At 59.5% G+C, this 19424-nt stretch overlaps 2 protein-coding genes across 3 annotated transcripts in view; one reads left to right on the plus strand and one right to left on the minus strand.

Annotated features, from left to right (window-relative positions):
* PACSIN1 (protein kinase C and casein kinase substrate in neurons 1) overlaps nt 1–12152 on the plus strand; it is a 14877-nt gene extending 2725 nt beyond the window's left edge. The window contains exons 2-10 of one of the 2 annotated variants that reach the window (XM_042833677.1): nt 7546–7678; nt 7988–8144; nt 8219–8454; nt 8614–8769; nt 9113–9288; nt 9750–9870; nt 9950–10074; nt 10306–10499; nt 10801–12152. In XM_042833677.1, the coding sequence (XP_042689611.1) occupies nt 7616–7678; nt 7988–8144; nt 8219–8454; nt 8614–8769; nt 9113–9288; nt 9750–9870; nt 9950–10074; nt 10306–10499; nt 10801–10910 (1338 nt within the window). In that variant the 5' untranslated portion in view covers nt 7546–7615 and the 3' untranslated portion in view covers nt 10911–12152. Of the gene's footprint in view, nt 1–7531; nt 7679–7987; nt 8145–8218; nt 8455–8613; nt 8770–9112; nt 9289–9749; nt 9871–9949; nt 10075–10305; nt 10500–10800 lie in introns of those variants that run through there. The other variant, XM_042833676.1, reaches the window with a different exon arrangement.
* A 672-nt stretch (nt 12153–12824) lies between these two features.
* On the minus strand, nt 12825–18817 carry SPDEF (SAM pointed domain containing ETS transcription factor). The gene is made up of 6 exons (XM_042833678.1): nt 18580–18817; nt 15620–15955; nt 14847–15044; nt 14726–14773; nt 14393–14533; nt 12825–14311 (listed from the first exon to the last, which is right to left on the minus strand). Exons 2-6 carry the CDS (start codon nt 15936–15938, stop codon nt 14133–14135), a joined length of 885 nt encoding a protein of 294 aa, XP_042689612.1. The 5' UTR covers nt 15939–15955; nt 18580–18817; the 3' UTR covers nt 12825–14132.
* Nucleotides 18818–19424: the final 607 nt, after the last annotated feature.

Raw genomic sequence — 19424 nt, forward strand, 5'->3', positions numbered from 1 at the left:
GCAAAGATCAGCACTCGTGCCTTGCAGGCTGACAGTGCTGGCAGCACATGGCATTTCTGCCCAGCCCAGCCCAAAATGCAGCACTTGCTGCAGAGCATCAGTGATCCAGAGGGACCCCCCTCGCCCTGGGCTGCATGGGCAGGATGCTGGCAGCCACCAGCCCAGTCGGGGATGATTTGCTTTCAGTTCACCGCGGTGCTCAAAGAATCTTAATTTCAGAGTGCCAAGTAGCCATATAAATCAAGGTTAATTTCCTGTCAATATTGGCCGCCGCTTCCCACGGGGAAACTCATTTTATTGAGGGGGAAATGAGTTATTGCAGGAAATAGTGACCGCTGGGTGGTGCCCACTGGGGGAAGGTTTGTCACGGCCGTGTCTTTGCCACAGGAGCCAGCTGGCACTCACTGCTGGGGCTCTGCAGCGTGGAGGCAGTGCTCCATGTGTCACAGGTGACAAGGGCTGGGCACTGGAATCCCCCACCACTGAGATGCTCCCCATCGTCTCCTAGGAGCATTTGTCACCCCTCAGTGTGTAATGCCAAGAGCGTTTGCTCCCTGTGCCCAGATGCTGCCAGGGCTTGGGGCAGCTGGTACAGCCCCTGGTTAGAACCTGTGCTGAGAACTGCCAGCTCATTGCACACAAAGATGACGGTGTTGCCCAAAAGCAGGTGTCAGAGCACCACTGCATGTTTAACCTGCAGCACCCAGTGGTTCAGCACCCTGAAATGGCAAAGAGCAAAGACCACACGATGCTGCAGAAGCCTGAGCCCACTCCTGTTCTGTGCTGGGGCAGCATTATTTCACCTGGGTCTTGCATTGCCTTCTCCCCTGCTGCCAGCGCAGCCAGCCCTGAAATATTTCAGGGCCTTTCTGGCCTGCTAAGAGGTGGGAAGACGTGCTCAGATGGCACACAGAGCCCCACCAAGCTTCATTAAGGAATGGAAGGCACTCATTAGGGGAAAGCTGAGCTGGGCTGAGCCTCATGGGAGCAGGTTGCATTCTGTGGGCAACCTGATCTGGGCAGCTGCAGCCCGACAACCAGACAGCCTCATTACTGCAGCTCCTGTGGGCGGCTTCAGTTACTCAGCCCAAGCCTCTCGTCTCCTGCCAGCTTTGAATTTCCCTGACATCACCCTGAGCTGGGGGAAAATGCAAGCAATGGAGTGTGGGAGAGCCTGTCAGTACCCTGGCTCCAGGCTGCTGCTCCCCATAGGGCTCACGGATGTGGAACCCCAGGATAAATGCCCAGGCACAAGCCTTGGGGTTTGGGAGGAGGCAGCAGATGGGCACTGCCTGGTTCCATGGCCTTCCAGCAGCAGCTTATGGTGTGCAGCAGCTTATGGGGTGCAGCTGCTTTGCCCTTTCCCCAGCCCCATCCCATGCTTCTATATAGCTCTTGCACCAGCTCCTTCCCAGCTGGCACATTTGGCAGGGAGGCAGCACCAGATGCCTCTCCAAAGGTGTTTTGTGGTGTTTGTTTCTACAAGAGCTCGGCCATGAAACCCTCCCCACTGCGCCAGGGGGAGGAGTGGAGAGAGATCTCTGCTCCGTCCTGTCCTGCTGCCCTGCACCTAGTGCACGAGGATCCCAAGGACAGAGCTCCTTGGGAGCTTCCCCAGAGCCACGTTGCAGCACAGCCAAAGGGTGATAAGAACCTGTTCCCAGCCCTGCTGGAGCCCTGCAGCATCAATGGGGCCGGACACCTGGGCACACCTTGCTGCCGTGTGCTGCCTCCCACAGCCCAGCACCCGCTGAGCCCCAAGAGCAGTGCTGCAGCACATCACCCTGCACTGGTCTGTGGCAAGTGGGTGCTGAGCACCCTGTAACCCCAGGTGTGCGCACAAGGCACAGCGAACACCTGCCCTTCCTTGTACCTAAGAAACCCGATGCCAAGGCATGTACATGTTTGGGGGGGTTCCCCACATCCTCCCCGGATGGTTTTTGCAACCTTTTAAGCATCGGCTCCATCCCCGGTTGCCTTGACGACAGGAGGCTGCAGGCTGGGCGCGCTCCCGCGGCCGTGCACGGTGCTGCTGCCCGGCTGGTGCTGAGCGCAGCGCAACGCAGCGCGCCCGTCCCACCGAGCCCCCCTGCGGCCCCTACAGCCCTGCCCAGGTAAGCGGCAGCCCCTGCGGTGCTTCACTGCAGGGAGCCTGGGGGGGGGACAGGGGACAGCCGGGTCCCCTCCCCGTGGATGGGGCTGCGGGATGCTTGGGGTGCCTGGTGTGCATGAGGGGGTGCAGGGGGGGTGTTGCGAGGAACCGGTTTATGTTCACCCCCCAGGGCAGGGTATCGTGTACCCAATCCTTTCTGTGAGCTGGGGGGATGCACACGTGACCTTCAGTCCCCCTGTGTGTCCGTGAGGGTGCTGAGGCTGTGACCCTGCTGCTGCCACGGGTATGCCTCAGTTTCCCTGGCTGCTGCAATGGTCTGGAGGGGAGAGGACTTGTGTTATCCCCACCATCGCTGTCTCCTTGCCCAGATGAACACCTCACCCTGTTGTTGAACCCCTCCTTTTGTTGCCTTCCCCCCGGCGTCTGCGTGTCCTAGCCCCTCACTGAGCCCCCCACCCCCACCCCAGGCCTCTTCCCCCACCACTGACAGCCAAACCCCAGGCACCTGGTGGCTCCATGGCAGCCCCATTCCCCTCCTGTCACTGCCAGCCCTGGACTCGCCGAGAGGCAGGGGATGGGCCCCCCCCCAAGCACACAGTGCTCTGCCTCCCCCCTTCCTAATATGGAAGCACCCCCACATCCTCCAGCACTTCTCGGCTTAATTGCAAAACACATATTTGGATTTCCATCTAAACCCCACTCCTGGGACTGCAAAAATCCCTACTCAAGAGTCAGAGCATCCTTGTTTACAGCAGCGAGCTAAGAAGGCAGACTGAGAAGAGCTGCAGAGCTGCAAGGCGAGTTGGAACCCCAGCAGCTGAGGCTCAGAGCAGTTTTCCCTTCCCCAGGCCTGAGCACATTATGGGGCTGACAATCCTGCTCCAGATCTCTGCACCCTGCTGGTGTCTATCCACATTCCTGGCACATCCGTTGTACCTGTGCTGGCTGCAAGCTCCCCCGGAGAGAAACGCTTGTGTTATCTGCAAATGCCATGCATACTTCCAGAAATCTGAGCAATGCTTGTAAAATCCCTTAGAAGACTTTGATGGGTGTCCTGCGTGCTGAGGGAGATAATGCTGGGGAGGGGAGGAGGAATATTTCTGCAGAGCACACAAAATGTCAAGCTGATTGCTGCCAGGTCTTGGAGCAAAAAGCGTCGCCCTGGTGCTGCAACGTGGCAGCATTGGCAGCACGCAGCCCCATCCCAGCCAGATGGGCACCCTGCTGTCATCATATGGGACACGGGGCTCTTGTAGCATTCCTGGACCAATGAACCTCCTTTGCAAATGTTCCAGGAAGCTGCAGATCTGCTCTCTGGACCCCCCAACCCATCCCTGCTGCCCATGGACTGGGACAAGGCACTGCCACGGGCACATCCTGCACAGAGCACCTCTCAGAAGCTTCCCACCATTACCATGCATCGCCCCAAGGATGTGCTGCCACTGTGTGCATTATCCCCAAACCAGCCCCACAGCACTGCCGTGTCTGAAACCCCACACAGAAGCACCCTGTGTACGAAGGCCTCCTGAGCCCCACGCCTGGGCAGGGTTGGGCTGTTTGCCCCAGGGTTCCCAATCCAGCCACAGTGGTTTTGCTGGGGGAAATGGGACACAGCCCTGCAATGAGCTGTTCTCAAGCTTAGCCTATGGCTTGGAAAGACCCAGGCTCACCTCCCTTCAGGCTTTAACTCAGTTTGATAATTGGTGGGGTGGACACACAGCCAGGCATTCCCTGGATCGCTCACGCCTCTCCATGCTGCTCAGCCCTGAGCCTGGGGCTCTGCTCACCTCCAGCTGCCAGTAGGAATCAGCAGCACCCACTGCCCAGAACTCTCCGAGCCCCATAGGGAAGCTTGGGGTTGGGGGGAGACCCCAGGCGCCTCGCCAGGTGCCCACATCTCCCCAGGCCACTGTCACCACTGTCACACTGTCACCACCCCCAAAGTGCAGCCCCCACCTCACCACTTCCCACTGCCCCCATCCCCATCTCCTCTATCCCACAGGGGTCGCTGCTCCTTTGTGGGGGAGGAAACTGCATCTCATTCCCTGTGCCAGGAGCACGCAGAGGAACCCCAGTTCTGGTTCTGGGGCATGGGGAGGGCAGCCAGCAGCATGTCATTTCCCTTCCAGTAAAGCATCGTGGAGAGCATGCTGGCTTTGCACATGGACCTGCCGTTGTGCTGGGGTATCTCATCCACCGTGCTTTGCCACGGCAGGAGCAGCACGAGGTGCTCATACCCGTGCTGGGATACTGCTCCTTGGTGCTATGGGGGTGCATGAGGTGAGACCCTGCTCTTGGCGCTGCTGTTCTGAGTCCATTTGTCTTCAGCTGGAGTGGTTTTCACATGGCATTGCATCATGGTGGCATTGGGGCAACCGGTGCTGCGCCCACCATCTGCAATTAGCAGCAATAGAGGTGAGGAAATCAGCTTCCTGCAGCCGAGCACGCAAAGTGGGGCTGCTGAAATGCAGCCTGAATCCCTCCCAGTACAGCCCTATACTCACCCTCGGCCTCATGTGCTTGCAGAAGGAAACCAAAATGCGGCACCTATTTCACATTATAGCTCCTCAGAAGGTGTTTTTCGACAAGCCAGGACTCTGCGTTTAATTGCAATAAAACCAGCTCAGACAATTGGCTCATTTTGAATTGCCAGGATTGCTCTGCTGTACTGATGGCCCTGCTGGGAGCCACCAAGGAGCTACAAGAGAACAGCACGCAGCAGATTGCATCCTGCCCTGCTCACGTGCTCCTGCAGATGAGGTCCTGGGGCTGCACTGGGGCTGGGATGGTTTGCAGGAGGGTTTGGCACCAAGGCTAATCCTGGCATGGCATCGCTCTCAGCCCCACAGCAGGGCTCAGATCTGTCTCCTGCTTTGTCACAAACCCAAACCTTGGGGAAGGATGGGGACAGGGACATGAGTTCCATCCACGCTCTGCTCCCCTCCTTGCAGTTCATCTGCTGCAGTCCTGCTGTGGCAAAGGGCTCTGCAGCAAAAAAAACCCCTACACTGGGAAGCTTTGCAGCCCCTCCCAGCCCCACGTGCAGGTAGCAGCATGGGGACACATGCAGACAGCTGCCACTGCACCTCGACCTGATGCACAACTCGGGGCACCGCTCCATGGCCTACAGGCTCAGAGGTGATGCTGCAGCAAAGGTGAAGCAGTGCACTCCCATCTGCTGCTCTGCTCAGTGGCTGTAGCAAACCCACTAATGGTGAATGTGATTGTGTGATGCCACCCTCTCTGTCCCCATTTCCAGCATGGGGGGTGCAGACTGGTTCAAGCAGCACCCTCCTGTGCAGCTGTGGGGATTCCCAGCTCCTGTGCCCGCAGCAGCAGCAGTGCCAGCCCTCTGCACTGCAGCACCTCCTGCCTGCGTGGGGTCAGCACCTGCATCCCAGCCCCCCTGCACAGGGACAGGGACCCACTGTAGCAGCAGGAGCTGTGTCTCAAGAGATGAGCTCTGCACTGAGCAGTCTGCTGGGGAGGATGGAGAGGTGCAGGGGGACCTGAGGCTGCGGGAGCAACCCAAGGACACGCCAGCGTCTGCAGGGGTGTGAGCTCAGACAAACTTCACTGCTGCAGCTTGCAAAACCCTCTGGTGGCTTTGGGGTGGTTCAGGGCAGTGAAGCAGAGCCCCTCTGCTCAGGGTTCCTGAGTGACAGCACCCAGCTGGGGCTGGCAGCTCGCCCACACCATGCTCAGCCGCCGGGCATCAGCGCCAGCCGCCTCAATGCAAAGTGATGGGCTGCAGTGGAGGGGATGGTGGGAGCTGTGCTGCAGCCCTGGGTGGTGGGCATCGAACACAGGTCTGGCTGCACGGAGGGCACACACACACTCAAGCGCATGCATGTCTGCCTGCATGCATGTTTGTTTGTCCGGGTGCATGGCAGGAGAGCAGCAACAAGGCAGCAGCATTTGCTGGGAAAAAAAAAAAAAACAAAACCCAAAGCTGCAGTTCAAACCCAAATAACAGCACCAAATGCTGAGCTGCAGCAAAACCTTGCAGCACCCCACGGCCTGGGGATCTCCATGCCTGTGGGTCCCATGGCACCCTCCCCTGCATCCCCATCATCGCCTTGCGATGTTCCCCTGAGGTTGCCTTTGCCCTGCATCCGTGACAAAACTCAGAGCCAAAGCCAAGGTGTGAACAAATCTCAACACCTCGGGGCACGCTGCGGGTGTGCAGGGAGGTGGGGGCTGTGATGCAGGCACCCCATGCACGTGGGTGGGTGCTGCACGCCATGGGCTGCAGGGGACAGTGCTGGCCGCGCTCCGCACCGCCGCGCTCCCCATCCATCTGCATCTCTGCGGCGGAGCGAGGGACAGTCACACATTTATTTTTAACTGGCTGGGGAGGACGGGCAGGGATTGGTGGGTTTCTTGGTTATATCACTAAATCCCTGCGAGGCCCTGTTAGTTCCAGCACAGCGAGCCTGGCCGTGGCGCACCAGTAACCATTTCAGCACTCGTTCCTCCATGCCCCATCCCAATGGGGCCCGATGTGCGCACAGATGGAGCAAGACCCTGCATCCCATGGGTGCACCCCATGCCACCGCCCTATCCTGGGTGTGGGATGTGGCCCAGGTGTCTGGGTCTCCCGTTGCATCTCTGGCTGCGATGGTGTGTGGGGATCACATCTGTATCCCCCCACCCCAGCACTTCTGTGTGGTTTGTGGCTGTGTTGTCCCCATGCTGGTGGCAGATGCCACGCAGGGCAAGCCCAGCACATCCTGTGGGGAGCAGTGTCCCACTGTCACTGTGATGTTCACAGTCCCCTCACCATCCCTGTGAATTGCCCACCCACCGACCCCATCCCCAGGTCCCCATGCGATGCCCATCCACCAGCCCCACCTCCACATCCCCCAGCCCCACACGCAGCTCCGCACGGAGCAGCGAAGGGTTAAGCCATGCAGCAGCCCCCACGTGACGCTCCGGGGATGCCGTTTTTCTGTAGATCAGGACGGATTAGGCTGGAATATCAGGACGAGAATTTCTCTGAGCTGTGCTCCCCCCACTCCACGGCCCCCTGAGGATGCGCAGCTGCTGGGCCAGGGCCCCCCCTGGGTAAGGGCTCCCCGTGTTGCTCCCCGTGTTTCTCCCTGCGTTTCTCCACCCCAGCAGAGCAGCCTTAGGGTTTTGGTGGCTCTGCGGCAGCTCTGCCTGACCAGACATTGCATAAGAAATCCTGGGGCTCGAGCAGGGCTTGGCTGCCTGCAGAGGGTTTGGATTTTGGATGGCACCTTAGGGGGAGATACGGGGGACGTAGGAAGGGAGACAGAAAGGGCACTGTCCCCATCCCCTGCAGCTGGATGCTCGCTCTGCAGCACTGCAGGAGATGGGGATGGAGATGATGGGGATGGGAATTCTGACGGGGATGGGGACGGGAATGGGGTCCCTGCTGCCCACCCTGACCCCTCTGCTCTCCACAGTGCATGAGGCTGCTGCTTGCCCGAGAGCCCCCGAGCGCCCGCACTGACGGCCGCGGCCGTGCCAGGAGCCATGTCGGGTTCCTACGACGAGTCGGCAGCAGCCGCCGAGGAGACGACCGACAGCTTCTGGGAGGTGAGCCCTCGCCAAACCCTGTCCCTGCGATGTCCTGGTTTGCTGTCACCACCTGGCACTGCACCCTTGCCTTCTGAAACCAGCCCAGCGCTGGGGTCCCTGCTGCGGTGGCTGGGGGGGGGCCTGCAGGAGGTCCTGCCCTACCAGCACTTACAGTCAGAGCGGGCCAAAAGGAGGTGGCCTTAAGACCCGGAGCGAAAGCTCCATCTGTGCATCCCACCATGGCTTCCATGGTCATGGCTCTATCCCCATCTATCCCTGTCCCCATCCCCATCCCTGCTCCCATCCCCATCGATGTCCCCGACCCAGGTGGGGAACTACAAGCGCACGGTGAAGCGGATTGATGACGGACACCGGCTCTGCAATGACCTCATGAACTGTGTGCACGAGAGGGCCAAGATTGAGAAGTCCTACGCCCAGCAGCTCACTGACTGGTCCAAGAGGTGGAGGCAGCTCATTGAGAAAGGTAGTGGGACACCTGGATGCCATGGGGGGGGTCTGAGCTGCGTGGGGGTGCTCACCCATCCCCTACACCCCCAGGCCCCCAGTATGGCAGCCTGGAGAGGGCGTGGGGTGCCATCATGACGGAGGCGGACAAGGTGAGCGAGCTGCACCAGGACGTGAAGAACAGCCTGCTGAATGACGACTTTGAGAAGGTGAAGAACTGGCAGAAGGACGCCTACCACAAGCAGATCATGGGGGGCTTCAAGGAGGCCAAGGAGGCTGAGGATGGCTTCCGGAAAGCGCAGAAACCCTGGGCCAAGAAGCTCAAGGAGGTGAGAGGAGAACCACGGCATGGCCATGCCTTGTCCCAACCCCAGCTCTACATCCAAGCTGGATATCACATTTCTGCAGGCAGAGGGGCAGGGTAGGAGCTGATCGTGGTTGTGTGGTGTCCTTGTTAATCCCACATCCATCCTCTCTTCTCCTCGTAGCTGGAGACAGCCAAGAAAGCTTACCACCTGGCCTGCAAGGAGGAGAAGCTGGCAATGACCCGGGAAGCCAACAGCAAAGCAGACCAGTCCAACACCCCCGAGCAGCAGAAGAAGCTCCAGGACAAAGTGGAAAAGTGCAAGCAGGATGTGCAAAAGGTGCGAGCCATCAGCACTGTGGTGCAGCTCCACTGCTGCCCCTGCTGTGGGCTCATGCAGCACAGGGCAGTGGAAATGGACACCACCACTTTGTCATCCCCGTTTATCCCCATTTCCCTGTCTCTGGTTATGTGTACAAAAAGGTTACAGGCAGTAGTGAGTGCGAGAATAGCAGAGATTTTACCTTCTCACTGGGGCAAGATCTCTCCTGCATCCTCGTTTTTCCCTATGGAGGCTCCTAGCTCAAGTAGGGCTCCCCAGCATGGAGATCCAAGGGTCAGCCTGGCTCTGTGAGGGATCCGGGGGGCTCAAGGTGTAACCAGGCACCTCGTGTACCCTGCAGACTCAGGAGAAGTACGAGAAGGTTCTGGATGAGCTGAACAAGTGCACCCCACAGTACATGGAGAGCATGGAGCAGGTCTTTGAGCAGTGCCAGCAGTTTGAGGAGAAGAGGCTCAACTTCCTCAAGGAGGTGCTTCTGGATATCAAGAGGCACCTGAACTTGGCTGAGAGCAGCAGGTAGGTGGTCTCCCTGCTGTCTGGGCAGAAAGCACCCATGTGAGGTCTCCCTGTGCTGCCCTGAAGGACCAGGTGCTTCCCATCCCCTGCAGTACCAGGGAGTGGGCTCTGATCAACACGATGGTCACTGAGTGGCACCAGAGCGGTGTTCCCCAGTGCCTCTGGAGGTGGCACAAAATGGGCATTGTAGCATAGAATCACGGAATCACTCAGGCTGGAAAAGACAACCAAGATCACCAAGTCCAACACCAACCTACCCCCATTAAGCCTTCTAACCACGTCCCTCAGTGCCACATCTTCATGGTCCATCTCTGGGGATGGTGACACCACCACTTCCAGGGCCACTGCATCACCGCTCTTTCCGCGAATAAATTTTTCCTAACATCCAACCTGAACCTCCCCATCCCACCATCCCACCCCCATCCTGTGGATCCACCCCCATGGCACCCCTCTTCCCACAGCTACGCCAACGTCTACCGGGAGCTGGAGCAGACCATCCGCCTCTCAGATGCTCAGGAGGATCTCCGGTGGTTCCGCAGCACCAGTGGCCCTGGCATGCCCATGAACTGGCCCCAGTTTGAGGTGAGGCTCAGCCCCCCCTGTGATTGGGACCCACGTCCCAACGGCTGAGTGCTGAGAGCCTCATGCCTTGTGCCTCCAGGAGTGGAACCCGGACCTGACGCACACGATAACGCGCAAGGAGAAGATGAAGAAGGGTGAAGGGGTGACTCTGACCAATGCCAGCAGCACGGGCGAGAGCGGGGCGTCAGCAGGAGAGCGCGGGAGGTGAGTGCCATCGGGGTGCTGCAGCCTGCTCCTAGCACTGGGGAACGCATGGGATTTGCCTGTGCAAACACTCCTGCTGTCACCTTGGGGCGGATGAGACGTCCTTGTGGCAGACCTGCTCCATCCTCCCATGGGCAGTGCTGTTAGCTGGGGTCCTGCTTGCTGCATCTTGGGAAGCCCCCCGGCTCGGGGTGCCTGCCCATCCCAAATCTTCTCTCCCTCTCATCCCAGCGTCAGCAGCCACGACCGCGGGCAGACCTACAGCGCCGAGTGGTCCGACGACGAGGGCAGCAACTCCTTCAATGCCAGCGAGGCCAACGGTGGAACCAACCCCTTTGATGAGGACTCGGCAGGGAAAGGCGTGCGGGTGCGGGCGCTGTACGACTACGATGGGCAGGAGCAGGACGAGCTCAGCTTCAAAGCAGGTGATGGGATGTCCCACGCGCGATTCCCCTTTTGGGTGGAAAATCCACTAAATCGTGTCAGAGTTGCCCAAGCTCTTTGGCAGAGAGAATCATTAAGGTTGGAAGAGCCCTCCAAGTCCAACCTTCAGCCCGTCACACTGAGATGGGAAGGCACGACACTGGGTGGGATGGGAGGGATGGGGCACAGGAGGAATCATAGGACACTCTTTGCATTCATGCCCTGCAAACCTCACTCAGCACGAACCCCACACCCCAGAGGACGCTCCAACAGCAAGCTCTCCCTTCCTCCCTTGTCCTCCAGGGGACGAGCTAACCAAGCTGGGTGAAGAAGACGAGCAGGGATGGTGCAAAGGGCGCTTGGACAACGGGCAGCTGGGGCTGTACCCCGCCAACTACGTGGAGGCAATCTGAGTCTTGTGCTGTGCTCCTCGTCGCCGTCTGCAGATCAACCCGCCCTCCGTTGTCTCCATTCTCCGCCAGCCCACCGCCGTCGCTCCGTCTGCTCCGTCACTCCTCCCTCTTAGAGATTCAGACATATTTTCCGACCGAGCTTTTATTTTTTTAAGAGTTGTCTCCGAAGAGTATTTTGCATAGTCGCTTTTTTCTTCTTCTAAGATAACGTGAAGCGAAAGACGACGCCGTCCGTTCCGCGCTAGCTGATTTTTCCCAGCGAAAATCCGATACCTCAAGATCTTAAAGCCCAACCAGCGACAGCTCCTCCTTGGTTGGTTTTTAAAGATACTGAACTCATGAGCCGCCTTCTGATTGGCTGGAACTGTTCCGAAACGCACGGCGCTGGTCTCCTGGGACCAACCTGATTCGCCCCTCTCTGAAAAGAAAAAGAGGCAATGGGGTTTTGCACCTTTTATTTTATAATGTTTTCACGTTCTCTGCTCCGATTCCTCCTCCATCCCAAAAGGAAGGGCACAGACGTCCCCTCCTGCCCCACAGCCACCTCTCCCCATCGGGGGGGAAGAGGAGCAGCCCCACCACGGAGCGTGGTGGCACCTCTCCATCTTGCTCCTCCTCCTCTCCGCCCAGAGCTGCGCCCTGGGTGCTCTGCAGGGAGCAGCGCTCAGTGAGGGCGAAGCACATCCCAAAATGTCTCTTCTTGGCCAAGGACCCCACCACAGCCCCACGCAGCCAAACTGGGAGAGAGTGGGGACCCTCTGGGTGCTGCTGGGAGGTTGTCCTCTGACCCCTTCCGGAGGTCCTGCAGGGGGAGAGAAACTGCAGCCGCGCTCGCTCCGTTCCTTCACCCGCACTATGCGTAGAGCTCAGCCCCCCAGCACCCATGGGTGCTCCCACATAGCCCCCACCCCCCTGCCCTCCTCACTGCCCACGCACTTCCCTACAGCTCATCACCGTTTATTTCTTTCCCACCCTCCTTCGGCTTTGCGAATTGTTTGGCTCCAGGGACGCAGCGCTCCTCCGGGGGCAGCGTGTGGGCACTGCGCCCCTCCTGCCCGGCACACGAATGGGAAAAAGAAAAAACAACAACCCACACAAAAAGTCAGATTAACAAACCCCGACCGCCCGTCTCAGCAATGCACCCCGGTTTTTGTACATTGATTGTGTAATTTAAGAAGTATATATATAATATATATATATTGTGATTGTAATGACCGTGGATACAACAACTAAAGCAGCAAGCGAAAATAACCGACCTCTGTGCGCATCCTCCGGGTCTGGGTTTGGGGTTGTGTGTGCAGATCCCGCTCTGCCCTTGGGGTTATGGACCTCGATGTGGGGTGAGTGCCAAAATCCCCACCTCCCCCCCACCCCCCGTGCCCTCTGCAGCCCCAGGATGCAGCACTGGGTGCTGCAGGAATGGGGCTCGCTGCCTTTGGGGTCAGCTGGGAAATGGCACAGGGAGCTGTGGATCGTGCTGGGGGGCTGTGGGAAGGGGAGCACACCCTGTGGGATGGGCCAAGCCATGGGGCAAAGCCTTGCAAAGCCCTCAGGGGGATCTGAGATAAACCAGGTGGAGAGCATTCCCAGTGAAGGCAATGGGATCCTGAGCTATACTGGGGAAAGTGAGAGGTGGGAAAGCCCTGAGGTTCTGGCACGGCGTGCAGAGACTTCCTACAAACCCAAACCCACGGGAGGTGCAACGTGTGGGTCACCAGCCCCTGTCCCAAGCAGCCCTGGGAAACAGCAGCAGCTGTGAGCAATGGGGGTGGACAAAGGGGGAGAGGGGGGAAGAAAAGTGATTTTCCCTTATGTACGCAGCAGGGTTTGGGGCTGACCCTGCAGTGCTGCCCCTGTGCCCACGGCGAGCAGCAGCAGGACAAGGGCAGTTCAGTGGAGGTACAGGCAGAAACATGAGCATGAATCATTTTTTTTCGCAGGGATTCAGGTCTCCCTTCTGCCCTCTCCACCTGAACCTAAAGCACAACTCACCGCCAGGCAAAACCATGAAGAAAATCAAACAAATAACGACTGTAATATACAAGGTGGACATCGCCGGGTGGCCCAGAGCTTTGTGAAATGTGCAGTTCCCACCATCCCCCAGTTCTGTGTCCAGAGGGGAATGGCAGAGCTGTGTCTCTTTCTCTAAGGAACAGGACAGGCGAAGGGGAATCCCAAACCCAGCAGAGAGCACCGTGCTGAGGATGAGGGCTGGGGGATTCCGGGGGTCCCCGTGCCCAGGGCTGGGGGTGCGGCTCAATGGTTGCTGCTGAGGTCCCACGTTGTGCAGTCCCTCCCTGTGCACAGCGCACATCCTCAGCCATGAGGTGGGATTTGAGGTGGGACCCCCCCATATTTGCAGAGGGATGGGGGATGCATCTGTCCCGGGGCCTCGTGTCTTTGTGTGGTGCGAACCCATAGCAGATGGGGGTGGGTGCCCCAGCTCCCTCCCACCTCCCCCTCCCTTATGCTCACCCCACAGGGTGAAGCCAACATGCCTGGCCCCACAGTGCCTGACCCACAGCCAGGGCCATTGTCCTCGTTTGTGCCGTGAGCCCAGCTTTGTTCCCCATCCCCGTCCCGTGCCCAGGAGGAAGGGATGGAGTGGGGTCCCACCGCTGCACCCCATATTTGGATGGCTCCATCCCCGACATCCAAGAGCTGTTCTGGGGGTTCATCCGGGGCAGCTCTGTTGCAGCTCAAGGGTTTGCTGGCAAGAAGGGGGAACGACCCCAAATCCCAGCCCAGTGGTGGCACAAGGGCAGGGTGCTCCCTGTGCTGGGGCAGGTGATGCCATAGAGTTATTGGGGTCTCCTATGGGGGGGGCATGTCCTGGTGATGCCCAGGGCTGTAGAGAAGGGAGGGCAGTGTATGGGGACAGCAGGTCCCCAGCTGCAGCCCTGGTGACCCCGAGCACGCTCTCACCATCGATCCCAAGACTGCAGGCAGCCCCCCCTCAGCTCCTCAACACATTGTCTGTCATTTCCGTGTCCCTCTTTGCAGCCTCCAGCCCCCAAATCCACACCATGCATTGTCCTGGCCCTGGAGCTGGGACAAAGCCATGCTCTCTGAGCTCATCCCCACTCCAAGTACGGGCTCTGGGGACAGAAGGGTCCCTACGGTCCACAGGGATGACCCCAACCACGGTCCTAAAGCGCTGGAAGACGATGATGAGGTCGTGGAGGGCAGTGAGAGTCCCCCACGCCCCCGAGGCTCAGTCCCTCAGAGCGGGTGCACAAACTGGTAGACGAGGCGCTGCGAGATGTCGGGTTTGCGGATGATGCCCTTCTTGTAGTACTGCCGGATGGAGCGGCTCAGTTTGTCGTAGTTCATGGCTGGGCGGTTCTTCCGGATGCCCCACAGTCGCGCCACCTGCGCCGAGTCCTCGATCTTGAAGATCCCTACGTGGGGGGAGCGGGGATGGGAAGTTTGGGGTGACCCCCCTACGGACCCTTCCCCTGACCCCAGGAGTGTCCGCCCACCTTTCTCCTTGTTGAGCCAACGGATGAAGCGTCCGTAGTTGTGGGGTTTCAGCAGCAGCTCCTTCAGGAACTGCCAGAGGTGGATGGGCTGCCCGGCGCAGGATGAGTCCACCTCGCTGTCTGCCCATCCGCTGTCACCCCCTGCACAGGGAGGTGGGGGGTGGTTGATCATCAACCTGGTTGCCCTGGGGTTGGGGCAGGAGGCAGCAGGGAGAACAGCGGAGTCCAACCCTCAGCTGCCCCATAGGGATGCATGAAGCCCCCCCATACCCCATGCTTGCATCTGGGGCTGAAACGAAGGTCAGAACCCCGGCAAAGCCACGCAGAACTCACCGCAGTATCTCACATCCCCCGGGGCAGCTTTTTCCTTCATCCACGCAGCTGGAAATTGGGGAGCGGGCGGTCAGAGGGAGCCCAACCTGCAGCTCCGCGCTCCCCCCGGCCCCACACGTACCCGACTTCCAGATGTCCAGGTGTGCATGCAGGACATCGCCGCAGACGGGCGAGCGTTGGCAGAACTGCTCCTCCGACATGGCGCACAGCTCCTTCCCTGACAGCTCCTGGAAGGACTTCCCGAGCTGCGGCAGTCGGTATTGGTGCTCCGTCCATAGGATCCACTTCTGCACGTTGCCAGGGCTCCAGTCTGCGGGGTCTGGGGTTGGGGGCAGTGAGAGCAGCGTCACCCCATAGGGCCAGGGGTACCCTGAGGTCGTCCACCCCCGTGGGGCCAAGAGTGGGGAGGATGAGCGAGTCCTTTTCTCCTCATTTTGAGGGGTTTTGGGGGGGCATTTAAGGAGCCTTGCAGGAGGTTTGGGGGTAGGTTGGGCACTTTTGGGGCAGCCTTAGGGTATCAGAATGGTTTCAGAGCATTTAGGACATTCTGTTTCAGGGCACATCCAAATGTTTTGGGGCACTTGGAGTTTCCTGGCAGATTTTGGGATCTGGGGGTATTTGGGGGGGAGGGGGGGGGCTGCTTAGGGCAGTTTGGGTATCTCAGAGTGTGTTTGGATCTTCTGGTGGTGTTAAAGGGGGTTGGGGGCATTCTGGGTGGCTCAGGGTCTTTTGGGGGTATCAAAGCACACGGGGCACTTTGGGGCAGTTCTGCAGTATTTTTGGGAATATTTAAAAGCTTTGGGGCCATTTTCGGGGGTCTGGAGTGATCCTGGGTTTGGGGGCATTTTATACGTTTCTTTTTTTGGGGGGAAGAGGAGATCTGCATGCACCCACCTGCAGCAATGTTGAGCAGCTTGCACGCCGTCTCGATGTCCTTCAGCACTTCGCCCACCACCATGCTCTGCATCTGCTCCAGCGAGTGCTCCTCCAAGGGCAGCCCCCCCTGCAGCTCCCCATCGCCCCCCAGCCCCAAACCTTGGCTGTCGATGATGGGGCACTGCTCCGGCTCCTTCTTCACCTCCCCTCGCCCCCCTGGGACGCCGCTCTGGGAGGTCTCCCCCATCCCTTTGGCAGCCCACGCGACGTCCTCCGAGTAGAGCATGTCGAAGTAGTGCAGGCAGAAAGGGGTGCTGGGGGGGCTGGGGCTGCCCATGCTTCCAGTGCTCAGACCTGGGATGGGGAGGGAGGAGAGGCTCAGGCACAAAGCAGTGCTAAGCCTGTTAGAGGGGGAAAATCCTACAAAGAGAAGCACGGAGCCCGGGGAGCCTTCGGAGGAATGTTGGCTTAGGGTTGTGATGCGGATGGTCCCGGTTTTGGGGTGGGAGATGGAGTCTGGTTATGGGGCACTGGGGAGTCCTGGGTGAGGCTGAGCCCCCAAAGCCCCCGCATGTGGGACGTGGGATGCCTAAACCCTGAGATGTGCATGGAGAGCATCAGCTGAGTGCATCCCAGCAGCGGGGGCAACCGGGGGTGGCTCCCCTGGGCCAAATGGCTTTGGCCACCCCTGGAAGACAACTTTCCCTTCACTCCATTGCAATAAAAGCTGCTCCCATCTGTCCTTCCCCATCCACTGAGGGCTCAGGAGGATGAGCCTCATGCGGCAACCCCACAGCATGGCTCCATCCACTGAGAGCTCCAGGAGAGGGATCCAGGGACCGGTGCTCTGTGAGGGGATGGGGATGAGGGGAAGGGGCAGCACTGAGCTGCACAGCGCCGCTCAGCCTGGGAGTAGATTTGCTCCCAGCACTGTGGGATGCTCACACAACATCAGGAAGAGCCCTACTGGGCACCAGCCACGAGCACCAGCCAAGTCCTGCTGTCAGGGGTGGCAGAGCCCCATGGTTGCGTGGGACCTGGCACCGGGCACTGAGAGAAGGCAGCGATGATGAGGAGAAGGAGAAAGGGGCTGCCTCCCCCCTCTCCCAGCAGTTTCCCTGAGCGATGGCACCTGCTCCCAAGCCTCCCCTTTATCTGCTGTGGATGAAAAGAAGAGCTTTAGCAGATCCGCCTTCCATGCAGCCCCACGCTGCTGCAGCACAAAGGGACGCGGCGACAGCTGCTCGGCTCCAGCAGCACAACAGGAGGGATCCCCAACGCTCTGCCCTCCCCCTCCTCTGCCAGCCCTCCAGATGGGCACAGGGAGGACTGGGACGTTTGGGAACGTGGCCCCAGTGCAACCACCCAAGCACCACGTTGTACTCGCAGGGCGGGGGCCGCTGTTTGCCTTCCCTGGGTGGGAACTGTTTGCTCGCAGCTTCGGGTGCCTTTTTTCCCCCTTCCCTCTCCCTTGTTGCTTTTCCCTAGAAAACCGGAGGTGCATCACCGTAAGGTACGGCCCAACCGTGCCGGTCTCAGCCCTATCTGGGGAACGGAGCTGTGAGCGATGGGAACACCGAAATGCCCCGGAGCAACGCTGGCAAGCACCGCCCGGCTGTGCGCAGTGACACCTCCGCTGGGATCGGCCTTTCAAACAAGGGAAATTAAACATAAATAAAAAATCCCTCCCCCCCCCCCTCCGACCCTCGAACAATGGGGCCGTTAATTACTCCTAAGCCGCTGTGGAACAGGTTGTGCCAGGCATGGGGCACCCGGACGGTCCTGAATCCACAGGTGCTTCCCAGCCACCGCCCCCCCCCCCAGGCAGTGAGGGGAGTGGGGCCGGGCTGTGTGCCCCCCTCCCCCCCCGACCCGAGCACTGCGATGGGGCCGTGCTGTGATCCAGATCCACCCCACACATCCCTACTGCCAGCAGGACACCCTTTTACTCTCCAATCCCAAAGCGACAGCTCGAAGAGGATGGAGATCCAGCAAAATCCTTTCTGCCCCCAAACCTGTTGCTATCAGGGATTTGGGGGGTTTGTCCCCAGTTTCTTCCAGCAGCAGACAGCACACAACGTGAGAGCCCCCAAACCTCACATGACAATGCCCTAAGACCCCCCCCATAGCTGGGGACGTGGGGCAGATACAGAAATGCCAGGGGTCCCGCTACGGGGTTGCAGTCCCACAATGGGACAAACCCAGTGCACAGGAGGGATGCAGCCCACCCAGGTCCCAAAGCTGCCCCCAGCCTTTTGTCACCCTCCCTAAACCCCCCCATTACCTGCATGGGGGCTGACAGCTGGGCTGTGTGTCCCAAACCCCAGGTCAGGCTGCCCCAGCCATGCGCTAACAGCAGTGGGGTGGGGACGGGCACAACCCAATGGTGTCCTGAGCAAAGCCTCAGTGCTCGGCGTCCCCCAGGTGAGCAGCAGAGCTTGGTGTTCCCCATGCAGGGCCAGGGAGCCCCTATTTATAGCAGGCAGATCCCTGCCCGCGAGAACGGCCGTATTGTGGGGGATTTGGCAGCCGAGCGCTGTTTGTGTTTCACTAACCGAGCAGAACCATAAAAATCCAACCTGGAGCCAATGTGCCTCGAGCGCTCAGGGAAAAAACACAGCAGAAATCCAGAGAAACGTAGCGGCCCTAAGAAGGCGCTGCTCTGGTAACAGGGTGCCCAGCTGCCCCCAAGGACACAGCATCTTCATTATGGGACCCAACTGCTCCGCGCTCTCATGGGGAACCCAAACCACACCATCTCCATAGAGCAGGTTGGGGTCTTGCAAACCACGCTTGATTTTGGGTGATAACCCCCCGAGGAGCACCTGGAACACGCAGCAGGGGATGGTTGTGCCCCCAGCTGACCTGAGAGCAACGGGATGAAATGACCACAGCAGACAACCCCACACCCACCCCAACCGGCACCAACCTACAGGGGATGGCAGGAGGGTCCACAGGGACGGCTGTAAGGCTCTTACCTTCAAGGGGCTCAGCAGCAGCATCGGTCCCAGCAGTGGGTGGGAAGAGCTGACCCCGCACCGCTCGGCTCAGTGCCTGGGGTGGGCATGGCCCCAAGCGCAGTGCCCCAGTGGGGACGGTGCCCCACAGCACCCACCCGGCTCACAGGCTCCGAAGCATGGGCTGCCAGTGGGCACCGTATGGGGTGGGGGCACGGATGGGGCACAGGGAGAGGTGGCTGAGGGACGGAGGAGGTGTGCGATGGGGACGCGCTCAGCAAATGCCTCCTTGGCCCATTATATCCAATTCCTTCCTTATTTACCTGAACAAACAGGCTGCGTGCTTACCTCAGCTGGAGGTGTTTGAACAGCCCGAGTGGGGTTAACCCTTGAGGGGTGCAGCTTGGTGCCACGCTCAGCCACATGCGGGACCCCATAGGGGAGTGGGGCAAACCCCAGTTTACCCCTTTCCACCCGAACACCCACCCTGGTTGCACAGATGTGCAAGGTGAGAGCAGAAGGCTCTCCTGGAGCACAGAGAGCCATTGGGTGCGCTGCAGTGGCACGCAGCATCCCGTGGCATTTCAGGGGGAGCAGGGATGCTCTGAGCCCCAAGGGACAAATCAGAACCCTCTGCTCCAACCTCCACCCCAAAATTGACAGGGATCAGCACAGGGACGTGGCCCCTTCTCCTCCCCACATTGCTGCCGTGTGGAGCAGAGTGGGAACACGCAGTGCTCTTGGTGTGGGTTGTCTGCACCGGCAAAAGCAGGAAAAATCTGTTCTGAGCGAGACAGACCCCGAGCTGGAATTTATGGTCACTTCGAACACGTAAAGAACGCAGCACAGCTCAGGCAGTTCTCCTG

This window comes from Centrocercus urophasianus, unplaced genomic scaffold (assembly GCF_019232065.1).
Source record: "Centrocercus urophasianus isolate 14NV4802_14NV808 unplaced genomic scaffold, USGS_Curo_1.0 seq_42, whole genome shotgun sequence".
In the NCBI taxonomy this organism is placed as follows: Eukaryota; Metazoa; Chordata; class Aves; order Galliformes; family Phasianidae; genus Centrocercus; species Centrocercus urophasianus.